The following is a 23,463-nucleotide window of genomic DNA, read 5'->3' on the forward strand; positions in this document are numbered from 1 at the left end:
ATGGGAAGGAAGTTCAAGAAAGAAGAAATAGTCAACAGTGCTAAATACTAGAGATAAATGAAGTAGTATAAAGATAGAATTATTCTTTAGATGTAGCCATAAGGAGTCTATTTGTAATCTTATAAGGAAGTTTCAGTGGCATAGTAAGGATGAAAGACATGGCAGCAGATTTAAAAATGAGTAAGAGATGCAGAAATATTATGATTAAAGATTATGAATGATGAAAATAGTCGTTGTGGAGAATGACAGAAAGCTGACTGGGGGATTTTGGGGACACATGGAGCACTTGATGCCACCACAGAATTGAGTAAATGCTTGTGGTGGTTCTGGTGAATTAGCCCTCAACAGCCATCTCATTCTCCTAGTTTGTCTTCTGATACTAGAGAGGATGGAAAGCTAAAAAAATTAAACTCTCAGGCTTCTCTGCATCTAGGCTTCTGGATATGACTCAGATTTTGCCAGTTAGATGCTTCCATAAAAGGTTTAGGATGATGAAGTATGGTGAAGTCTGTATTACAGTTGAGGCACTGAAGTTGTGCATTCTGCTAATGACTGATCAGACTCCCTCAACTCAGGGTTTCTTTCCTTCAATTCTAACAACCCTCTTAATTTTACTTACGCTACTCCTGAGAAGGATACAGCAAGTCATTTTTACTTAGAAATATTCCACAGGTCCAGGACTTTAAAACTTTCTCTCTGGGTACAACCTTTTTCAACCTTCTGCTTCTCCTACTACCCAACTCATACAATGGGCTAATAATATCTTGAGTGTCCTAACTGCTCTCTTCTCATACTCCTTCAATCACCTTCTAATCTCCTTGGCCTTTCTACACAATGCTCAAGCCCAGGGTCTAATTAAATGTCAGTAATGTTCTCATTAGCACAATCTCCTTGTTCACTCTTCATTTCCATAGCTCAGGACGAACTACTACAGGAGCGTTCTCTACAACTACTATTTCCATTACCCAAGTTTTGAGCAGTTTGAAAAATCTGTGATAGAGAACAACAGAGTAACTTCATATAGCCCAACATACACTTTGAGAAAAGACACCTTGCTTGAATTACTAATTTGTTTACTTGATTGATAAAATGTGACATTGTAAGTATGTGATACTTCCATTTCTCAGGTGGGGAGGGTTAGGCAGAAAAGAAACATGAACAGGAGATGCATTGTGTTAAGTCAGTTATCTTTAAAAATAATATATTTTATTAATCTAAAAAGTATTCTAAAATAAACCATAAATTTTTTACCTAAAACGTCTCCCACGCTGCTGGTTCATCTTTGCTCGAGGAGCCACACCATCAACAGCCATGAAGAACACTTTTCTAGGCTTAATAATGCGAAACAACACCTCCAAGTAGTGAAAAATGTCAGTAAAGATTTTATCATCTGAAATTCTGAAGTGAACATCATCATCATTAGGGTGAGAACACTGATGTATAATTCCATTCATATCCAGGTACAAGTTATCAAATTCAGGAATCTAAAAAACAAAGAAAAATGATCAAGATCATCATTATAATCAACCACAAATATCTAAGCAGCTGATAAAAAGCAGAATATAGGGACTTATTATATAAAAACTGAGTAAACAATCACAGTCGAATAAAGAAAGTAAAGAAATAGGAGGAATTTGTAAGATGCAGACATACTAATGGTTACATTGCGCACCAAAAGCTTGATCACATGGGACTGTCAGGAAATTATCTACTTATTTAAAATAAGATAACCTAGGAAAACACCAAATAAAGCACTTGGCTGATTTGGTACTCAAAATATTAGTTTCCTACTATTTGACATTAACTCCTCAAAGCCTCAATTTCCACTATAATGAGTAACATAATGCCCATTTATATCAAAAGGCTGTTTGTACACGGTCATTAAAAGGTTTACAAATGATTTAAAGCCTTATGGTATATGTGGTTTCAGTGAAACAGAATCACTAATTTGGTTATATTAATTTAAAAAGCTTAGATTATACCAGGAAATTCAGAAAATTATGAAAACTGATTTCTTATTTTTCATATGTGGATTAAATAATTTCTAAACTTTGGCGAACAGGCATCTACTTTTATAAAAAGGCCTTCATGGTTCTGACTCTAATTTGTTGTTTCCTGTATTTAAATGTTTGTGAGCAAGTAAGGGGAACACTACTGAAACAGTAATACACTAAAAAGGAACTCAAATGGGCACAACTTAATATCTAATGTAATTAAGGAATTTTAGAGTAGTCTGCCTTACATACTAATTGAAGAAAAGTATTTTGAATTTTCAAACATAAAACAATAAAAAAAAAAATAATGGGCTTTCCTGTATAATCTCAATGAAAACCATCCCTGGAATAATTATTTAAATTTTACCATATGTATAGATAATAATACTATTATTATTCAGAAAATAAAACTATTATTATTAATAATACTATTATTATTGACATATCTTTGAGTTTTGGGAGTGAAAGGTTTTGGTCTTTAAATTAGTGAATGCCATAAAGAGATATTTATAAAACCGATTTACACAGGATTGTACTAAGTACCACATAAGAAAAATTTAAATGCCCTTATTGAGTAACAGGCTTAAATGAAATGACAATTGTGATTATGAGATTTCAAATGCACATTCAAGATTTACTGTTTGTTTCAAGAAATCTAAAAACCTCAATCAAAATCTTAATGTGATTTTTTGTTCTTCTTGTTCTTTTTTTTCCCCCAGGGGGGAGGTAATTAGGTTTTATTATTTATTTTTAGAGGAGGTACTGGGGATTGAACCCAAGATGTCCTGCAGGACCTCATGCACTATACCACTTGAGATATACCCTCCCTACAATGTGCTTTTTTTTTTTTTTGACAGTTCTGGGACTACTTTACAAAATGATTACAAAATTTCCTTAGGTGAATAAACATGCAAGGAGGCATATTAAAGGGAGCGTAATGAAGGAAAAGCTGCCCTATATGATATTTTATGTTATAAAATAGACAGTTTAATTGAACCAAGTAGTTTAGAAGTAGTCCAAGTGTATATATAAATTTTGTATATAAGAGACACATCAAAGCAGTGAGAGAAAGGGATGGGGCACCTAGCTAACTATTTGGAAACAAAACTGTATCTCATCTTTTAACAAAATAAATCCCAGAAGGATTAGAAATTTAATATGAGAAATGTAAGTAAAAAAATTACATGCAAATATTTTGGTAATTTGGGGGAAGGGAAAGCCAGAAACTGTAAATCAAACAAATGGTGGAGTTGGCTACCTAAAAATGTACTTTTTAAATCTTATAGGGTTAAAAAAAAAAGTGCCATAAACAAGTTCAACTGAAAATGACAAAATGCATGGGAAATGCTTGCTAATTAAGACAAAGTTAACATTCCTAATATACAAAACAATCCTCAAATATTAAGGAAAAGAGCATATATTAAAAATAAGCATGGAAAATGCAAAGCAATTCAAAAAAGAAACACAAAATTCTAATAATAATGTGAAAAAAATGTTCAACATCCCAAAATTTTTAATTAAAATGATACATCATTTTCCCCATCATGTTAGCAAAGATTAGAAAGACTGATGTTACCCAACTGGTAAGGTTTTGGAGAAATGCATATTTCATGTTATTAAAAGCAATAACTGGCATTTATTAAGGACTTATTAGGTGCCAAACATTGGGCTAGATATTTATATACATTCTCTCACTTTATTATGGCAATAATCTTAAAAGAGAGATATTTAGATTCCTCTTTTAACATTAGAGGAAAATCACAGAGCTAGAAAAGAGAAAGATGGCATTTACACCCAATAGTCTGGGATGGGAATATAAACTGGTATAACTAATAATGAAAGTATTTATCAAAATTTAAGGTGTGTATAACTTTGACCAAGATTTGTACTATTGGAAATTTATCCTAAGAAATGATCAGAATTGTGCACAAAGATACAAATATAAGAATATTCATGGCAATATTGTCTAGAAAAGGTAAAAAACCAAAAATACTGTCTAATAATAAAGAAAACTGTTGATGGTACATCCACACAATGGAATACTACAAAGCAATTACAAATTATGATATAGATTCATATTTGTCACAGGAAAATGTATACAATACATATGGTCAAGTAACAAAAGTGGGTTATAAAACAGCAGGTAAATTATTATCCCATTTATAGAAACTATTTATCTACATGGTTATCTGCATAGAAAAGTGAGGAGTACATAGAAACAAGATGTTACTGGTGGTTAATCCTGGATGATGGAATTTCAGTTGCTTTACTTTTCCTCTAGACATATATATATATATATAACAGTGTTTACATCCTGCTGTATGACGTGAACTTTTACATAATGAAGACATATTACCTTTAATAATTTGAAAAAAATTATAATTTGAAAAAAACTGTAATTTTCCTTTTAGAAAAGAAATTTTAAAAATTCTTAGACTTCAGATTAGTAAGAAAGATACAGAATAATTAAGTAATCATCAGCCAGTGTGGTAAAGAAAATGAGAATGCATAGTAGAATCTTACTCTTTTATAAAGAGACCATACTAAGTTATTACATCTGTAAGTTAGAATGTATCTTATACTTTCCCCTCTCCCTCCACCCCATATCTAATTAGTCACTGAGGGTTTTGTTTTTAAATTTAACATCCAAAATGTTTCTAGAATCTCACTCTCCTATCCATTCCCATTGTCTTAGGCAATGTCATCTTTTTCTCCAACCCTAGATTTCCCACCTTAATTCAAAACCTCAGTTTTCCAACTGGATGGCTTGCTTCTAATTTTCTTTCTCACTACAGCTTAGCCATTTTTCTAAACATAATCTGATCATGTTGCTTCCGTATTTAAACCCATGATATTACAAATTCTTAATGCCATGAAATGTCCTGTATGATTTGGCTGTTATTTTTCCCATCAATCCCATATTCATTCCTGTCTCCACATACAACCTACAAACTAACAGTAGATCAATTAGCCCTAAATGTGCTAGGCTCTTTTAAACCTCTGCAATTTTACAGATGGTGTTCCCACTTCCTGAAATGCCTTTCTTTCCTTTTGCTCCTCACTGCACTTATCTTGCAGGATTTGACTCAGCTTTGAAGATCCAGCTTAAGTATATTTGTCTAGAAGATCAATGGGAAATGATGCTCCTTTCTTCAAGTCATTTTAGGTGCTATACATAATTCTGTTGAATGCATTAAGTGTAACGTCTGTCCTTGCCTGTTAAACTATGAGTTCCTCAAAGCAAGGTCTCTGATTTCACTATGTTTAGAAGTCTTGGCACACTGCCTCACACAAAGTAGCAAAACAAAAATATTTAATAAATAAATAAACAAATGAGCTCTCCCTTTATTGAACCTGATAGCACATATTGTCTATACCACTCAGAATATGCATTCATACTGCTTTAACTATGGTTAAGTACTAACATCTTGGTATCTAATTTCCTCAAAATACTAGTTTCTTTTTGTTAGTATAACATTGTTATCCTACTGAGTGTTGTTGCAAAATGCCTTTTATAAAAAAAAATACATATTTGACTGTTTAAAAGAGCTGTTAATAACTCTTTTTGTCCAGTTCTTTAATACTATTTATCTTAAACAACCCCAAGGTTTTGTTGCTTCAATTCATTTTTTAAAATGTGCTGTTTTAAAACATAACAACATACTATACATATTTTAATAAACTACTTAAATGTATGTTTTATATACTGTTTTATAGATTATATAATATGCTATAGTTAATATAAATTCATTTATTCAATAAATATTTACTGAAAATCTATTATGTGCCACACATTGTGTTAGGGGCTAGGAAATACAGTAAGTGCAGTAGTACAGGGAATACAGTAAAGGACAAAACAGAGAAAACCCCCTACACAAGAGCAAACACTTTAAGATGGAAATGTCAGCTTGTGTTCCCTATAATTTGAAAATTTAGGTTTCCATAGTCAAGAAACTATTTTTACCAAAATGCGTAATAGATTGGTTTTAAAAGTGCAGGCTCTAGCACAACAATGTGAATGCACTTTAACACTAGCAAATACTTAAAAATGGTTAAGATGGCAAATTTTATGCTATGTATATCTGTGATGTTAAATTTTCTGTGCCCTGGACAGGGTGGGGTTGGGGAAGGGGAATGGGTGATTAGGGAAAAAATATGTCTAAAGAGCCACCTAGAGGAGGGGTAATAATGAAAGAAAGGTTAAGAAATCCTGCTCTACAGCAATTCTGCTTGGTTTCAAATTCAGCTCCAACACTTAGTTTACTAGCTATGTAGTAAAGTACTTTGGGTAAGTAATTCATTCTTTTTGTAACTCAGTTTTCTCAGCTATAAAATAGAGATAAGAATACCAGGACTGCTATGACTAAATAAGTGAAATGTACGTGAAGCACTTAAAACAGTACATGGCAAGTGCTTAACATATCTTAGCTATTGTAACAGCACTGTATTGGACTACAATCATGACAAGAATTGCATATTCTCTAAGAGTTCATAACCTTATCTGTGTGACTTTTGTTTTGTAAAGATTAAGTGTTCATCAAATGTATATGTTCCTTATAGGAATGTACTCTCTACTTTTTCTTTTATTTATATTACTCCTTCATTAAATCAGCAAGCATTAACTGAGCAATTACTATGTGCCAGACACTGTACGAGAGATAACCCACACAAGAAATAGTTTCTGCCTATAGGTGTAATAAAGTGAGGGAAGGCAGACAGGAAAATCAATAGCAGCAACACAATGTACCTTCCTGTGTAAGGAAAGGACTGGCAGAGGAAATATGAGGGAGTCAAAGGCTTCCCTAAGAAGTAGACTTGAAAGGAGGAGTCTGCAAGATGGAGATGAAAAGGTCTTTCAGGCAGGAACTAAAGGAACAAAGGCACAGGGGAATGAAACCCATTTGTCTGGGAAACAAGTAGGTTAGATCTATAGCATAGGGATGTATGGGAAAGTGGCAGGTGATACTGGAAAGATACTAAAGTTTCACATCGTCATCAACCTCCGTGATCCTGTTAAGGAAACTGGATCTTGGAGTAGTGGTTTTTTAGATTAAGTGTTATTGTCAGAGGTTGTTTATTCTTTCCCCCCATCCACCTCCAGTAAACTAGGACATTGATTACATATATAGTAGATGTGCAACTTCCTCTTGGATTTTCTGTTTTTCTTTTATATTTTATAATCTTTCTGTAATCTCCACATTCTGTTCTACTCTATTACAGGAAAGTGCCTTTAAAAAAGGCACTGTTTTGCTTGGTTTCTTTCCTTTCTTCCCTCACCCTCCTTCCTTCTTCCTTCCTTTTCTCCCCCTCTCTCTCTACGTACTCCTTCTTCACTCCCAGCCCTTCACCAAACAAGAAATATGCTAACAATAATATAACACTGCACAAATTACTGTACACCTCTATATTCCTCAGTCCTATGGTATAAAAGTTTTATATTCAATTCAGATTTATGAAATAACTATAATTTTATACAGTTATAGTATACTCCTACCAAACTACTGGACCACTTGAACTAGGCATCGAAAATAGTTCTAGGTGTGTACAATGTAAGTCTTGTATACATTATCAATGTCAAGAATTCTCTGAAATATGTAGAATAGATAAACAAGATTATACTGTATAGCACAGGGAAATAAATACAAGATCTTGTGGTAGCTCACAGTGAAAAAAAAGGTGACAATGAATATATGTATGTTCATGTATAACTGAAAAATTGTGCTCTACACTGGAATTTGACACAACATTGTAAACTGACTATAACTCAATAAAAAATGTTAAAAAAAAAGAATTCTCTGAAATAGGAAGAGTTAAGCTCTACTATTTGTTTATCTCACCTTTCTTTTATCTAATATTAGCAGCCATTGATGCTTAATGCCTACTTCTATTAATTCATTTGAGGTTGCAAAATGGTGATATTCTATCCTTTCTTTTTTTATTAGTCGGAATACTTTTATAAAGAGAACATTTTGCCTCTTGGTTGCCCAGCAGTACAAGAAAGGTTTTCAAGATTGGGAACTGTGCCTATGACCTTTGGGAGGGGATTCTTTCTTTAAAGTACCATTATGAACTCAAGGATTTAAGCATATTTGATGGTTTTTAGTCCACTGGACTATTATCATTACTGAAGATCAAACTGTCCCATTTTGGGGCCATTCCAAGCCTCTTCCAGTCATCTCTTCACTTCAATCCTTTGACATGTTCTTAGTAGTCTTTAGTAACTTCTCTGATACAGAGTATGACAAAAGCTTCCAGGCTCATCTAGAATACTTTCTGACTCTGACTTGGAATCAGTCATTTCTCCAAGAAATCCTGATTTCTTTTAATGAGAAATGGTATTTCAAAACCATAACCTAGGCACTAAGAATGCAATCACTACTGGATTGGTCATTGTTTTTAGGTCTTTTCTGGGAACAGAGGACAGAGCTAGGGAATTTATGTGCGCGTGTGCGCGCGCGTGTGTTTTGTAAGTTCATATTGAGACTTCCAATTCAAATGCTAGATACAGAGTTTTAACTTAACGTTTTCCCTACTACATCTGTAACTCCTTTCTTAACACCAAGAATCTCGGTTCTCAAGGATACAAGAGATGACAATTAAAATACCCTACAGTTATCACACATATCACACATATAAATTTCAGAAAAATATTAATATTACCACTAATATGATTAATGGTGATAGAATTTTTTTTTGCATAATCTTTTCCCATTCTCCTTTATCCCTATTTATTTTATAGTTGTGCTATCTAAACATTGCCAGGACACACAGCCATTACACACTAAACTTACTCCCTCTTAACTCTTATTTTGTTTTTGTTTTACAGGTAATTATAACTAATGTTCACCCCTAGTCCTTATGTTGATACTTTCCTAGTCCTTTTGATTGTCTGAAGCTCATTCTCCAGCAGATTGCTCTTGGAAGGGCTCAAAGGAACAATATTCCCTGATGATATACACTGATAGCACTTTATCAGCTTATCCTTTATGCTTAAAAGTCAATTGAGTATCTTAAGTTACTCCATTTTCTTCTGGCATAAAGCACTACTGTCAAAAACTGTGATGGAAACTAATTTTCTTTCCCTTACAAGTCATATGCTCCTTTCTTCCAGGTGACGAAAGCCTTTTTCCCTTTTCCTTTAAAGTTCAGGAATTTTGCTAGAATGTCTTGATGTTGGTCATCTGAGTCAATATTCTTGGGTACATGTTATATTCTTTCAACACGGTTGCAATTTTTTTAATTTCAGAAAAGTTTTCTTCAATTACAGTTTTAGCATTTGTTTTGTTATATTGCTTTGACTTCCTTTTTCAGGGACCCTTATTATTTATCTTCCTTGCTTATCTTTCTTATTAAATACTTTCTCCTGGTTTTTTTATCTTTTAACTTTCTCCTATTTCCATTATGTTTTTTTCTCATGGCATCATTTGCTTTTGCCTTGCTACTACTTCAGGCTTCACTTCTGAAATGATTTTTTTCATTTATCTCTAATTTTCTTTAGGTTCTGTCACCTTATTTGTAAGTTTCTGTAATTGATATCTGTTGTTCTTCCATGTATTATGTAACTTTCTTAGTGCCTTTTAGCTCATTCTGAAATAGGTTATAATTTTGGTCTGTTTTGTGTGCATGTTTATACTGCAAACTTTATTGTCTATAGGAATGTTATTTTGTTCCCCTTTCCCCCCATAACTTTGTATGCTATTTGACCTTGACAGTTTTCTGTTGCTCATTTCTATACAAATTCCATTTTTCTCAATTTTTAGAATGAGGAGGGGTTCAGGAAAGCTTTAACTTCAAAAAGCTCCCTCTTCTGCTATTTTGGGGTAGTATTAAAAATACAGTGGTTTGCTTGGTTTGTTTTCTAAGATTTATTGACTTTGTAACCCTCCCCCCACTTTTATCTTAATCTTCTTTTATCTCTCTTGCCCCTTTCTTAGTAAAATTTTTTCACTCCCAGCAGTTTCTCCTTAGGGTGGGCTCTGCCTTAGAATGCTGCCTTGGCAAGTCAGTTTTGAGAGCTCACAGGAATTAAGACTCTCCTGCCCTTTCAAAAAAACCCCAGTAATAGCTACTGCCATCTAATAGGCCTGCATAGCCTTTTAGTGACTATTCTAGAGTTCTGTTCTCAGGTCCATCAGATGTTGCCCTATTGCTTCCTTTCTCCTCTTGCAGAGATGCTAATAGCAACTGGGTCTAGAGGCTATTGGTAGATTGTCCCCACCTACTCGTACCTTGGGGTTCATGGGGACATCCTGTCACATGGTTTTGTTGTAACTGTTCTATGGATTTTAAATTTTGCTATCTAGTTGCACTTTCTGTTTTTAAGTAAGGATTCAGAGAAACCAAAACTTATGCTGTCAGCACTGCAACCATCTTCCTGAAACCCACCCCTCCAACCAATGCCTTTCCCCAAGAACAAGCTTTTGAACCACTGTGACTGACTTACACATTCCCATTTTTTAAGCACTTCTTGAGAGAGTAACTGGTAATTCTTTATAACATTTGCTTTTCTGCTGTTGTTAATGACAAATTCAAACACTTCTGAAAGACATCACTTTGATGAACCAAGTTTTAAACCTATCACTGGTGTTCATGTCATTACACTGCCTTAAAGACATTATTTTTGTTCAGTAACAAAAGTCCTCAAGATGGAGAAAATCCAAGATCCTTACACCAAATCAAATTCTGTGCCAAAGAGTACAGTGTAAAAATATTACTGAATGGATTATGTATTATCAAGTCAGTCTGAATGACAATCACTTTTTTTCAGTTTTAGAGATAAAGCGACTGATGCATGACCGGTACTCAAATGTTTGTTGAATGAAGGATACGGGAAAAGCCCAAGTTAGCTGTTACCAATTTTATCCTCTTCTCTGGAAAGAAATATCTTCCTAAATCTAACTAACCCACATTTCAAATAAATTAAAGACAAACTTCCATTCTGGAATTTTTTGTAAGCTTTCCCCTATATACCAAGTCTGAATGGAATCCAACAACAAAGATCCTTTCTGTAAGTTTAAACTCTACCTTGATGTTTACAGTACTTTTTAAAAAGAAAAAACACTAACTTAATAGACAGCATGATGGTGTTCACTCTATTAATATGGGGGTTATTTCCCCTATATTAATACAAAGCTACTGTCACAACTAACTCAATTAGCTACGTAAGTTCTAAAGCTGACTTTTTCTTCTGAAAATATAAAACAGACAATAAATCTACTAAAACCACTAAATGTGACAAACATTAGCATATCACCAAATCTAGTTTATCTAATAGATGACTGCTTCCTATTTCTTTCCACAGTTCCAATAAGCTACATTTTTGGAGTCTGCATATAAACGTTGCCCTGGGATCATTATATACCGAATTATATACTACTACCAGTATTCGTGCTCTAATAATCCGTTTCTCTCTCCTTTTCCCCCCGCCTCCTCCCTCTCTCTGTCCCTTCTCTCTCTCTCTCTCTCTCACACACACACACACACACACACACACACGCACAATGAAGCCTCCTATTAACTGCCCCGGCCCCGTCCAAATGTATTTTTATTTCTTTTGGATCGGGGGACTGGTACGGTCTTTCGAATAGCAGAAAAAGTAATGAAAGGTATCATAAATGTGAACCATCAGCCACGTCAAAAAGTCTAGGCCTTGGGGGTGGGGCAGGATGCGGCTCTTGATAAGGGAAAGTAAACAAGGTGATTCAACTGCGGAGGCGTCATTATTGTTTGTACGTGGGTCGGCTGCTCTGAGTGGGAGTTGGGGGGAGATCCTAGGATGAACCTTCGAAGAGAAAAACGAAACCTGCAGCTCCGTGGGGAGGAAAGGGACGCACTCCCTGAAGCGTTCCTCCCCAGGACTTATTTCGGAGTCGCGCAGGCCCTGCCCGGGCAGGAGCTGTCAGAACGGCCGCGATCCCTGCGGCTCTGCCCACAGGAAGGCGACGTGCCTCTTCGCCCCACTCAGATCCTCGGGGTGTCCTCAAACGTTCCCACCCCTCCCTGAGCCACTGAGCCCGCTGACGACGGGCAGAAACAGGAGGCTGGAGAGCCCCGGTCCCAGGGCGCAGAGAGGGCCGCGGAGCCCCGGCTCCTCCGCCTTCCGAGCCGTGCCCCCTTGCTCCTCACCCACCTGATGCTCTTTCACCACTTCGCTGAGGCAGGGATACCGCTCTGAGATCCAGCGGTAAAACTTGGGGACTCCCATTTCGACCGTCAATACGAACTCCAGTCAGGGCCAAACCGAAACCAAACGCCCCGCCGAGGCCTACGCCGCCGCCTCCGGCCGTCGCTCTGCGGATGACAACACACCGCCCGTCGGACCATAGAGAGCGCATGCCGAGCCTAGAGCGGCCGAATTCTAGGCCACGCCCCATGGGCGGGGCTTCACTGCCGGCACTAACTCGCCGCCGCCACCGCCGCCGCGCTCGATGCTGGTTCAAGATCGCCCAGGAGTCTTTGCGGATGTTCTTTCGTTCTGAAAATGTTAAGTTGATCGAGCTGTGCTCTATAAGTATATTTGGAAACGGCGTGAAAACTTCACGAGACGGCTGGAAGGGTACTTAACACTGAATTTTGTCCTGACTACTTCAATTTCCTGAGATTACTAATCTCTGGGGTTTTCAACACAGATTTGGAAAGGTCTGATAATTTGGTTAATTTTGTTAGCAGTTTTTTTCTTTGAGGATTGTAAACCTACAACAAAGTTTCTCCTAAAACGTTCTTTTCCAATTACTTGCATAACCCTTAACATTAGGCCTTCAACAGGAAAATATATGTTTAGTTTTCACATTCATACTTCTTGGGTTATTATATTTTCCCCTTCACACTTTCAACTGTATAAAATGGCAGAATTCATCAAGTGAAATTACTTTGTCACAAAAGTTCTTCTTTTATGTGTATGTGATAACCTCATTGCTTTGTGACTATTATGAATTATTTTAAATCTGCAATGAAACAACCCCAAATTTAACAACATTATATAATTTTTTTAGATTTCAAAATCTCATGATATTCACTGGATTCTGTACTCTGGTACTTTAAGTATGGTTGCATTTTTAAAATTACAGGATGTTTATATAGTTTTCATATTAATGCTGATTGGCTAATTTTTTTTCCCCATCACATTTTCAACATACAAAAAAGGGTTTTATTAAGTGAACTTAATGATGTGCTATTTTTGTTTACATCTCTCTTACTAGACAGTTCCCAGAGTGCAGGGGAGGTAGCTCTGTGCACAAATATAGCACAGTGCTTTGTCTACAGTATTTTTCAATGTAATTTTCTGTTGTTTCAAATGAATCCTTATACTAAAAGTCAATGAAATTTGTAAAATGAAATTAGGCTGTCTTGTTTCTTGCAAATACATCTTGTTAGAGCATAAGAACATAGGATGTTTTGTTTCTCCAGTTATAATACACAGTATATATTAAGAAAGCAGTTTATTTCTTAACAACATATATTATTTTAAATATTATTAACAATCAGGGAGAAATAATACCAGTTACTCTGAGAACAAAAACATATGTTGTACTTTGGAACTGAATAGATACAACCACAGATGAATATCAAATGCCTTAAATTTAGATTATTAACATATTCTCTGAAGTAATTCTATTTCACATATATGGGGTCCAACCAAGGTACATTTGGCACAGTAAGTTTTCGTCAGTAGCTTCTTGTATAAGGTAATGCACGTGTCCTTCAATAGATAATGGCAGCCCTGTCACTCTATTCCGGGTCTTGATTACACCTTGCAGTCGTTGTTCGATGTCAAGAACATGGGTCTTGGCCTAAAAAGAAATTAAAAGTCGTAAGGACTAAGGACCCAATGACATATGGATGTTTATAATTTGGAATTACTGCCTTTCTCTTATTTAACAAATGTTAATGCCATTTTACTGCTCATTACCCTTTTTTGTAAGAGTAAATACAGATAAGAAATAAATACAGTAACTGGAGATACTGATCTTGAGGCTTGCAATGTTGAGCTAACATCAACTGCTTGGATATTTTTCAGGAGTAGGTGAAATACCAGGGAATCTCTTTCACATTAGAAGTCTAGAAACATAATAATATAAAAAATCTACCCTGAAAAGTGTTGAGGACTAAAACATTTGAATACTAATATTCTAATAATACCAACAACAGTCAAATGCCTGATATTTAAATTATGTTAGTATATGCACCTGGGAGCTCTAGTGAGCTACCTGGAATTCTACACAGTTCTCTCAATCAAGAAAGCATTATCAGAATGCAAAGTGTGAATGATGTTATTAGAAAAACAATAATCTATTCTAATTTATTTAAAATAACTACCCACAAAATTTGAGGCTTCAACTAATATAGTCAGCTCTCTGCATCCAAGGATTCAACCAACCATGGATTGAAAATACTCAGGGAAAAAAAAATTCCAGAAAATTCCAAAAGGGAAAACTTGAATTTACCATACACCGGCAACTATTTACATTGCATTTACACTGTATTTACAACTATTTACATGGCATTTACATTGTACTAGGTATTATAAGTAATCTAGAGATGATTTAAAGTATACAGGACAATATACACAGGTTATATGCAAATACTATGCCATTTTATATAAAGGACTTGAGCATCCCAGGATTTTGGTATCCACAGGTGGGGGGTGGTCCTGGAACATATCCCCATGGAAACCAAGGGACAAGGGACAATTATATTAGTAAAGACTGAATTCTACATATTGAAGCTGAGACCTGCTGCTCTATAAATTCAGGCAATTTATGTTCAAGTTTTTCCCACTCTATCTCATAATTGTGAATTGCTTATGGTTAAACAAGCATGTCTTGAACTCTGTTTTTATTATACAAATGATAATAATGTTAACATTGGCAATGACAATAAAGAAAACTTATGGCACTGTGATTCTAGACAGAGAACTAGACTTCAGAGTATTCAGTGGGTAGTCAGTGACAGTATTTAGAATCAGTTTCCATTCATAGAGATATACAATATCAGCTCATATCAAGCTACACCTTCTACTAACCTTTTCGTTGACAACTTCCCCTGTTTCATTCAGTGATGCTTTGGAATGACCTTTCACTGGTTTACTCCATTCCACAAGAGGATCATGTAGGAAAGTCTTTAAGACACTAAAAATGTAAACAAATATTATGGTAATACAATGTTACCTTTGTAAAAAGAAATCTCATTAAAGTCAGCACTTAGAGGAAGAATAGTGAAGGATGAGAAGCTAGTGGTAATACTCTTACAGCACACATTACTACCATTTCAAAAGATGCTATATTTCCCTCTTTCAGAGAATTTCCCTTTGCCTACATCTATTAACCAATGTATTCTACCAAACTGCCTGGTAGACAGCTCTTAATGAAAAAAGTTAGTAAGTGAGCTTTAAGTGTCCTTTAAAAAACTACTTTCCACAGCTAACACCATATTTAACGGTGAAAGACTGGCTTCTTTACTCCTAAGAGTAGTAACAAGACAAGGATGTAGACATTTCACCACATCTATTTCACTTTGATCTAGCTAGGGCAATAAGGCAAGAAAAAGAAAGGCATTGAAATTAGATTGGAAAGAAGTAAATTTATCTCTATTTACAGATGACTTGCTGTTGTAGAGAGAAAAACCTTAAGGTGTCTACAAAAATAACTATTACAACTAATGAGTTCAATAAGGTTGCAGGATATAAGATCAGTATACAAATTTAGTTGTATTTCTGTACTCTAGCAATGAACAATCCAAACATCAAATTAAGAAAAATACTCCATTTAGAATAGCATTAAAAGGAATAAAATACTTCGGAACACATTTTTTAAAAGTTAAGTACAAGATATGGAAACTAAAGAAAACTATAAAACATTGTTGGAAGAAATTGAAGAAGACAAATAAATGGAAAGCCATCATATGTTTATGGATCGGAAGACTTAATATTGTTAAGACGGCAATACTCCCTAAATTGATTTACTGATTCAATACCATTCCTATAAAAATCCAGGCTAACTTTTTTGCAGAAATTGACAGTTGGTTTTAAACTGCATATAGAAATGCGAGAGACTTAAAACAGTCAATCTTGAAAAAGAAGAAAAAGTTGGAGGACTCACACTTTCTGATTTCAAAACTTACTACAAAGCTACAGTAATCACAATAGTGTGCTGTTGGCATAAGGTTAGACATATAGATCAATGGAATAAAACTGATAGTCCAGAAATAAACCCTTACATATGCCCTTTCACTGGTTTACTCCAGTGCTAGGACAGTTAAATTGAGAAAAATAATCTTTTCAAAAAATGATGCTGGCACAACTGGATATACACATTAAAAATATATAGATTTCTTAGATATGACACTAAAAGTACAAAGAACAACAAAAATAGATAAACTGGACTTTATCAAAAGTAAAAACTTTTATGCTTCAAAGGGCATCATCAAGAAAGTGAGAAAATAATTGCATGTATCAGAGAAAATAATTGCAAGTCATATATTCATGAGGGTCTATATCTAGAATATGTAAAGAACTCTTACAACTCAACAATAAAAGGACAAATAATCCAATTTAAAACAAGCAAAGGGGTAGGAAGAGATAGACTGGAATTTTAAAATTGTAGAATAGATAAACAAGATTATACTGTATAGCACAGGGAAATATATACAAGATCTTATGGTAGCTCACAGAGAAAGGAATGTGACAATGAATATATATATATGTTCATGTATAATTGAAAAATTGTGCTCTACACTGGAATTTGACACAACATTGTAAAATGATTACAAATCAATAAAAAATGTTAAAAAAAAAACAAGCAAAGGATTTAAATAGACATTTGTCCAAAGGAGACATACAAGTGACCAATAAACATATGAAAAGATGTTCAACATAACTGGCCATTAGGGAAATGCAAATTAAACCACAATGAGATATAATTTCACACCCACCAAGATAGGTAAAATAAAAAAGACAGACAATAATAAGTTTTGGTAAGGATGTAGAGAAACTGGAACCCTCAGACATTGCTAGTGGGACTATAATGTATTACATCTGCTTTGGAAAACAGTTTAAAAGTTCCTCAAAATGTAGTTTACAGTTAACATATGACCCAGAATTCTATTCCTAGGTCAATCCAAGAGAAATGAAAACATATACCCACATAAAGCTTGTAAGCAAATGTTCATAGCCACACTATTTACAAAAGCCAAAAGGTGGAAACAATCCAAATTTCTATTAACTGATGAGTGGATAAACAAAAGGTGGTATATCCATATAATGCAATTTTATTTGACAATAAAAAAGAATGAAGTACTGATACATGCTATGGCATGGATAAATCATCATGCTAGTGAAAGAAGACAGACACGAAAGGCCACATGTTGTATAATTCCACTTAAATATGAAATATCCAAGTGGGGGAGGGTATAGCTCAGTAGTAGAATGCTCGCTTAGCATGCACAAGGTTCAATACCCAGTACCTCCATTAAAACCAATCAACCAACCAACCAACCGAATTACCTCCCCCCTCCATAAACAAAAACAAATAAAAAAGAAATATCCAGAACAGGGAAATCCATAGAAACAGAAAGAAATCAGTGGTTACTAGAAGATGGTGGGGAAGTAGAGTTGGGGAGTTGCTAATTTCTTTTGGAAGTGATGAAAATGTTTTTTAATTAGATAGCAGTAACGGTTGCACAATCTTGTGAATACACTAAAACCACTGTAGTGTACATATTAAAAGAGTGAATTTTATGGTATGTAAAGCATATCTTATTAAAGCTATTATTTAAAATCTCTACTTCAACCAGTGCAGAATGACTTCTATATAAAAAAATTAGTTAGGAACCAATAATCATATTCAAAGTTACTGTTAAATTGTTTACAAAATATAGATTATTACCTCATTAAAGGTTCTCTTTGATCTCGCATCAGCCTCATTGTAACTTCACAAGCTCTTCGAAAAAGACCTTCTGTTCCCATAGGACCCATTCCATTAACCATATTATGAGTCAGGCGAAATGGAACAATTTCTGGGACCTCAAAGGTTTCTCCCTTAAAACAATACATTTCATTAAAAACTAAAAATGTTAGAATCTTAAAATATTCATGCAAAAAATGTAGAGCTTCATATCTAGACTCTTAGCAAAGAGCAGATATACCCTCAAAATATTTGTATCTGCAACTTACATTAGAGGCCTACATCTTGAGGGAGGCATATAACTCTACCTTTGCTTCTGAGGAACTGAAACACAACTCCTTGGATAAGATCTAGAGTATGGATGGATTCATCTTTCACTGAATTACTATGGTGAATAGCATTATAGAGAAATCTTTATATATTAATATCTAGCTTTATATTAACTCCCTTAATGTCCTTCTTGAATAATATAAAGTACAAACAAGTATTCTCATATTTTTCTTCTTTTAAGACTTTCACTTTACAACAGGAGGTGAAAAGAAAGAGCCAAGTGTTAGAGGGTCACAATCCCTCAGACAGGAAATGTAACATGTAGTATGATGAAGTCCAGTTCATTATTTTCTGCCATTCTCTAACCTGCCTTTCCTAGGGCTTTTTCATCCCTCCAATCAGTTTCCCTAGATTCTTCTCTCGTATGATTTCACCATACCAGTGGTTTATCTTTGATTTGTTTTCAGTTGGGTCTGCAACCTTTCTTGGTTTCCTGTAACCAGCAGACAGCAACCATTAGAGAATGGGGATGAGGGAAAAAGTGGGTTTAATAACCAGTCTGCCTTTCAGGATCATAACACTGGAAAATTAGACAGGGGCCTTAAGAAGAGTCTAACCACCTTTATTTACTCCCAGACCCTAGTTTGGATATACAGAATCTGAATCTCCTGGGATATTTCCTAGGTATCTGTCTAAAAAAAATTTCTTAGATGATTCTGATATGCTGCAGGGTTTGGAAACAATAACATCAAACTACTCTGTCTCTAAAACTGAGTCTCAGTAAAATAAACCATTCATATATTATATGAACACCTCATGTTCATATAACTATGAACTAATGAGTCAGAACTTGGATTTGTGCTTTTGGACTTCAAGTTCAGTGCATGTTTTACTATATCACTCTTCTGAGTTCTCTCCAACCTAGGTTGCTTTACTGAGGGCTGTGGGATCCAATGATCAAACCAGTCAACAAACTCTCAATATGATTCATCTGTGACTATAACTGCTACTAATAGGTATGCCTAGGAGGAGCAGCTGTGGAGGAAAGGAAGCGAGGTGAAAATACAAAATTAACTAGAGTAAGTCACATCACATACCTTATTGAAGAGACAGTTGAAATCCACATGAACACATTCACCAGTCAAAGAATCAAAGAGAATGTTTTCACCATGACGGTCTCCAAGGCCCAGGATATAACCAACCATCGACATAACTGCGGTTGAACGACAGTAGGCTGATCTGCTACTGTACCTAAAAGCAATACACTGCCTATCAAATATCTTTATACCAAATGGAGAAATGTAAATCTAAAATACATTTTTTAAAAAATCCAGCCATAACAATGTACTATATTCTTGGTAACTTACCATGATGTAGGATCAGGGAATGTTCTCAGAAACCACTCATGAAAAACAGGAGGATGCCTGGGCAGGAGAAATTCTCGGAATACTTTGAGTTTTTCAGACAAAGCTGCCGATTTTGGCAGCATACACTGGCGAAGTTCCTTCCCCGTCATATAAACTCCTGCAAGGTAGAGCGATTTCCATCAATCACACAAGCCAAATGAGAAAAGTAGTAATTTTTTTGGTGAAAACAGGATAGGAAGTATCTTTTATTCAAATTGTTGTTCAAAAGCAAGAATAAATGGAAACATTTCAATTATGCATAGGTAAACTTATCTTCTGATATTATAAGAAAATAATAAGCACATTATCTTCCTTTAATGCTTATCCCAAGTGAAAGCTGTTGCTAGTAATAATTAATGCCAACTAAAACCAAAGTTGTGGAATCACATTCCAAAAGACACTGCTCAGAATAAATCCAATGTGAAGAGTGCCCCTGCATGTAAGAATGCTGCAGCCCTTACTAAACATATGTGATCTCTCTATTAATCAGCAGGCAATACAGGTCCACACTGAATCATTACTAAGAAACCTACAATGGTGCTCTGAAATAATTTACTCTGTGTGAAGGCTAGTCTATATTCATAGTATACCTGATTCTTAAACTAATTTTGTACAAATCACCTGGGGAGGCAGAAGAACTTTTCCTTCTGATACATTTGTGAACTCGTATTATATAATTGATACGACTCCTGTCTATAAAGTGCCTTTTAGACCCACCTTGGTTTGGTGCTTTTTGTACCCAAGGCATAGCTAACAGTTTTATAGACAAGTCTGAGATGAGGCATTTTTTGCCTCAAATGTTGCACAGTTCAACTAAGTTCATGATAGGATGAAAAATGTATATTCAAGTTCCTTGAAATCAGATTCAAGTGTGTTTGACCTTCAGTTCTATGACTTATTAGTATATGAACATGGATAAGTAGCTGCCCATAAAATAGGGATAATTAAGCTTGTTAACAATAATAAAAAAAAGGTACATAAAATACTTAGCACAATACACATAATTTATTAATTTGTCAATATTATTTAATGCTATGGGGTTGACTGTATCCATCAAAGAAATATGCTAATCCCTGGTTACCTGTGAATGTGATTTTATTTGAAAATAGGGTCTTTGTCCAGGTAATCAGGTTAAGATGAGGTCATTAGGATGAGCCCTTAATATAGTACGACTGATATTTTTTGTAAGAAGAGAAAACAGAGACATACAGACTTTGGAAGAAACTATGTAATGATAGAAGCAGAGAATTGGTGAAGCACCTACAAACCAAGGAATGTCAAAGACTGCTGGCAACTCCAGAATCTTGGAGAAAGGTATGGAACAGATTCTCCCCTTGGGCCTTAAGAGAGATTATGGCCCTACTAACACCATGATTTTAAACTCCTAGTTCGCAGAACTATGAGAATAAACTTCTGTTGTTTGTAAACAGTTTGTGGTACTTTGTTATGGCAGCCCTAAGGGACTAATACAATTATTTTCTACTTTACTCTGACAACTTGATCTATTTAATGTATTGCATTATATGCATTTAAAAACTTTCACTTTGAAATAATTTTAGACTTACAAAGAATTGCATAAATGGAACAAAGAGTTCCCATATATTCATCAGCCAGATTTTGTTACTGTTTATCTCTTTTATAACAGTATACAATTCACTACAGTATACAATTCAAAACCAAGAAATGAAATTTTTATAGTATTATTAACTGATACTCAGACTTTATTCAGATTTCACCAGTTGTCTCACTACCATCCTTTTTTCTGAGTCAGGATCCAGTCCAGGATCCTACATTGTATTCAGTTGTCGTATCTCCTTTAGATCCTCAAATCTGGGAAATTTCTGTTTTTGTCTTTCATTACCTTCACTTTTTAAAGTTCTGGCCAGTTATATTTTTGTTTTTTCACTGTAAATTTACTACTTTTACCCCTTTGTAATTAATAAGTATCTTGTAGAGAGATATTTTGAGACTCTGCAAATAATCTATTTTCCACCATATTTTTGCCAGTTAATTTCAGTATCCACTGATAATCACTGCCTGCAACAGTTATTACTGTGGTGTTTGCTGACTGTTGATTTTCTATTTCCTCCATTTCTTCTATATTTATTCATTGTAATTCTACTATAAGGAAGAACTGTTCCCACCTTCCTATTTATTTATTTATTCATTCAAGTATTTGTTTACATTCAAGTATTGTTTACAGTGTGGACTCATGTCTACATATTTCATTCCATGGGTTATAATCTGCTACTATCATTATTTATTTTGGTGCTTAAGTTATCCCAGGTTTGGCCAGTGGGAAACTCTAATTCCAGTCTAACACTTTTGGCTTCATTCTAGCTTTCCCTTTCCTTTTCCTTCTCTAACAATGGAAAACTGGCTCTCAGCCACAGTATATTTACTTCTTTGCTAAGGTCTAGTTTACCCATAAAGTAGTTTCAGAACTGCTAATCAATAACCCCTAGAAAAACAAATTTTCATTTACATTTTTGTAAACTACCTCAAATCCTTTTGGGATAAAGACAGAGAAGGAATTAAAACACAGGGAAAGAAGGAAGAAATTACTTAAGTACTTCTGTACATAGTACCTAGAAATTTTACTATGGCTTATACCAAAAAAATGTACAATGGCATACCTTAATAACAATTATACCTATATTACATGTTAGCAACTATTATACCCATGTTATATATCATAAGAATTAATTTTATACCCTTTTCCTTATATAGTTTGGTTAGAATAGGTCTCAAGCCAGCAGTGTTGTTAACCCATTCAATAATCCCACATTCATCATTCAGTGGAATAACTGCATATGTTCGAATATGAAGTTCTCTTCTACGAGATTCTGCATCTTTTCTTAAGCACTATTAAAAAAAACACACATAAACTTAAGTTAAAAATTTCTAAATGTTATGCCAAATATATCTAAAGATTGTTCATTTCATAGCAAAAGAATGTCTATGAAAGCTTGGTATGAGGGGAAAAGTATAGCTCAGGCGTAGAGTGTGCATGCCCAGCATGCATGAGTACCTCCATTAAAAAAATAATTAAATAAATAAACCTGAGTACCTCCTTTAAAAAAATAATTAAATAAATAAACCTAATTACCTCCCCTCATTAAAAAAAAAACACTTAAAAAAAAAGAGAAAGCTTTATTATGTAGTGCAGATGAACAATTCTTCAGAACGGCAGGCAAAGAAACTACTGGGACAATATCCTTAATTTAATTCTAAATCATTAAAAATAACTTGAGTAGGTATTTCTCTTAATTATTCATTTTTAATGCGACAACAATACTGTATTCAAAAATATTATATTTATATATTTAACAATGACAAAATACTTTTTAAAAATTACTCCCAAGATATTACTAAAACATTAAGTCCTTAGGCACAGAGACAGCTGTTTAATTTTACTTCAAAAAAATGCATGAACTGAAAAGTATGAGTTTTATGATAAACCCCCAAATGTATTTCTTACTTACTCTTGTAGTTTATTTGTTTTGGGGTTTTTTTGGGGGGTGGTAATTAGGTTTCTGTATGTATTTTTTACTTAACTTTTTATTTTATTTTATTTTTTAGTGGAGGTACTAGGGGATTGACCCAGGACCTTGTGCATGCTAAGCAAACACTCTACTGCTGAGCTATACCCTTCCCCCTTACTCTTGCAGTTTAAAATTATAGCTTCATTTAAAAAAATTATCTCCTAGCAGCAGAAAGCTTTTCCCATCTCATCTGATTAATCCTAAAATATACTAGGTAAGGATAAATAGCATTTTGTTTAATTCCGGAACTATATGAAATAAACAAACTAAGCACACATCTATAATTGTTAACCTGTCAAATTCAAAAGGGCAATCGATAACCGAAAATACATTTTAAACTTTAGGAATA

The 23,463-nt window shown here is 34.5% G+C and overlaps 2 protein-coding genes across 8 annotated transcripts in view; both read right to left on the reverse strand.

Moving 5' to 3' along the window:
* Positions 1-12,315, reverse strand: part of XRN1 (5'-3' exoribonuclease 1) — an 84,491-nt gene extending 72,176 nt beyond the window's left edge. For 4 of the 7 annotated variants that reach the window (XM_006202769.3, XM_006202767.3, XM_015237944.3 and 1 more), the window contains exons 1-2: positions 12,124-12,312; positions 1,252-1,484 (exon numbers count right to left, since the gene is read on the reverse strand). In XM_006202769.3, coding sequence (XP_006202831.2) covers positions 1,252-1,484; positions 12,124-12,198 — 308 coding nt within the window. In that variant the 5' untranslated portion in view covers positions 12,199-12,312. Of the gene's footprint in view, positions 1-1,251; positions 1,485-12,123 lie in introns of all 7 variants that reach the window. The other 3 variants (XR_012071409.1, XR_012071405.1, XR_012071410.1) reach the window with 2 other exon arrangements.
* A 1,100-nt stretch (positions 12,316-13,415) lies between these two features.
* Positions 13,416-23,463, reverse strand: part of ATR (ATR checkpoint kinase) — an 83,398-nt gene continuing 73,350 nt past the window's right edge. Inside the window, exons 42-47 of the mRNA XM_006202771.4 lie at positions 22,284-22,434; positions 19,531-19,687; positions 19,261-19,414; positions 17,876-18,027; positions 15,016-15,121; positions 13,416-13,783 (exon numbers count right to left, since the gene is read on the reverse strand). Of these exons, the coding sequence (XP_006202833.2) occupies positions 13,610-13,783; positions 15,016-15,121; positions 17,876-18,027; positions 19,261-19,414; positions 19,531-19,687; positions 22,284-22,434 (894 nt within the window). The 3' untranslated portion in view covers positions 13,416-13,609. The remainder of the gene's footprint in view (positions 13,784-15,015; positions 15,122-17,875; positions 18,028-19,260; positions 19,415-19,530; positions 19,688-22,283; positions 22,435-23,463) is intronic.

Source organism: Vicugna pacos, chromosome 1 (genome assembly GCF_048564905.1).
Source record: "Vicugna pacos chromosome 1, VicPac4, whole genome shotgun sequence".
In the NCBI taxonomy this organism is placed as follows: domain Eukaryota; kingdom Metazoa; phylum Chordata; class Mammalia; order Artiodactyla; family Camelidae; genus Vicugna; species Vicugna pacos.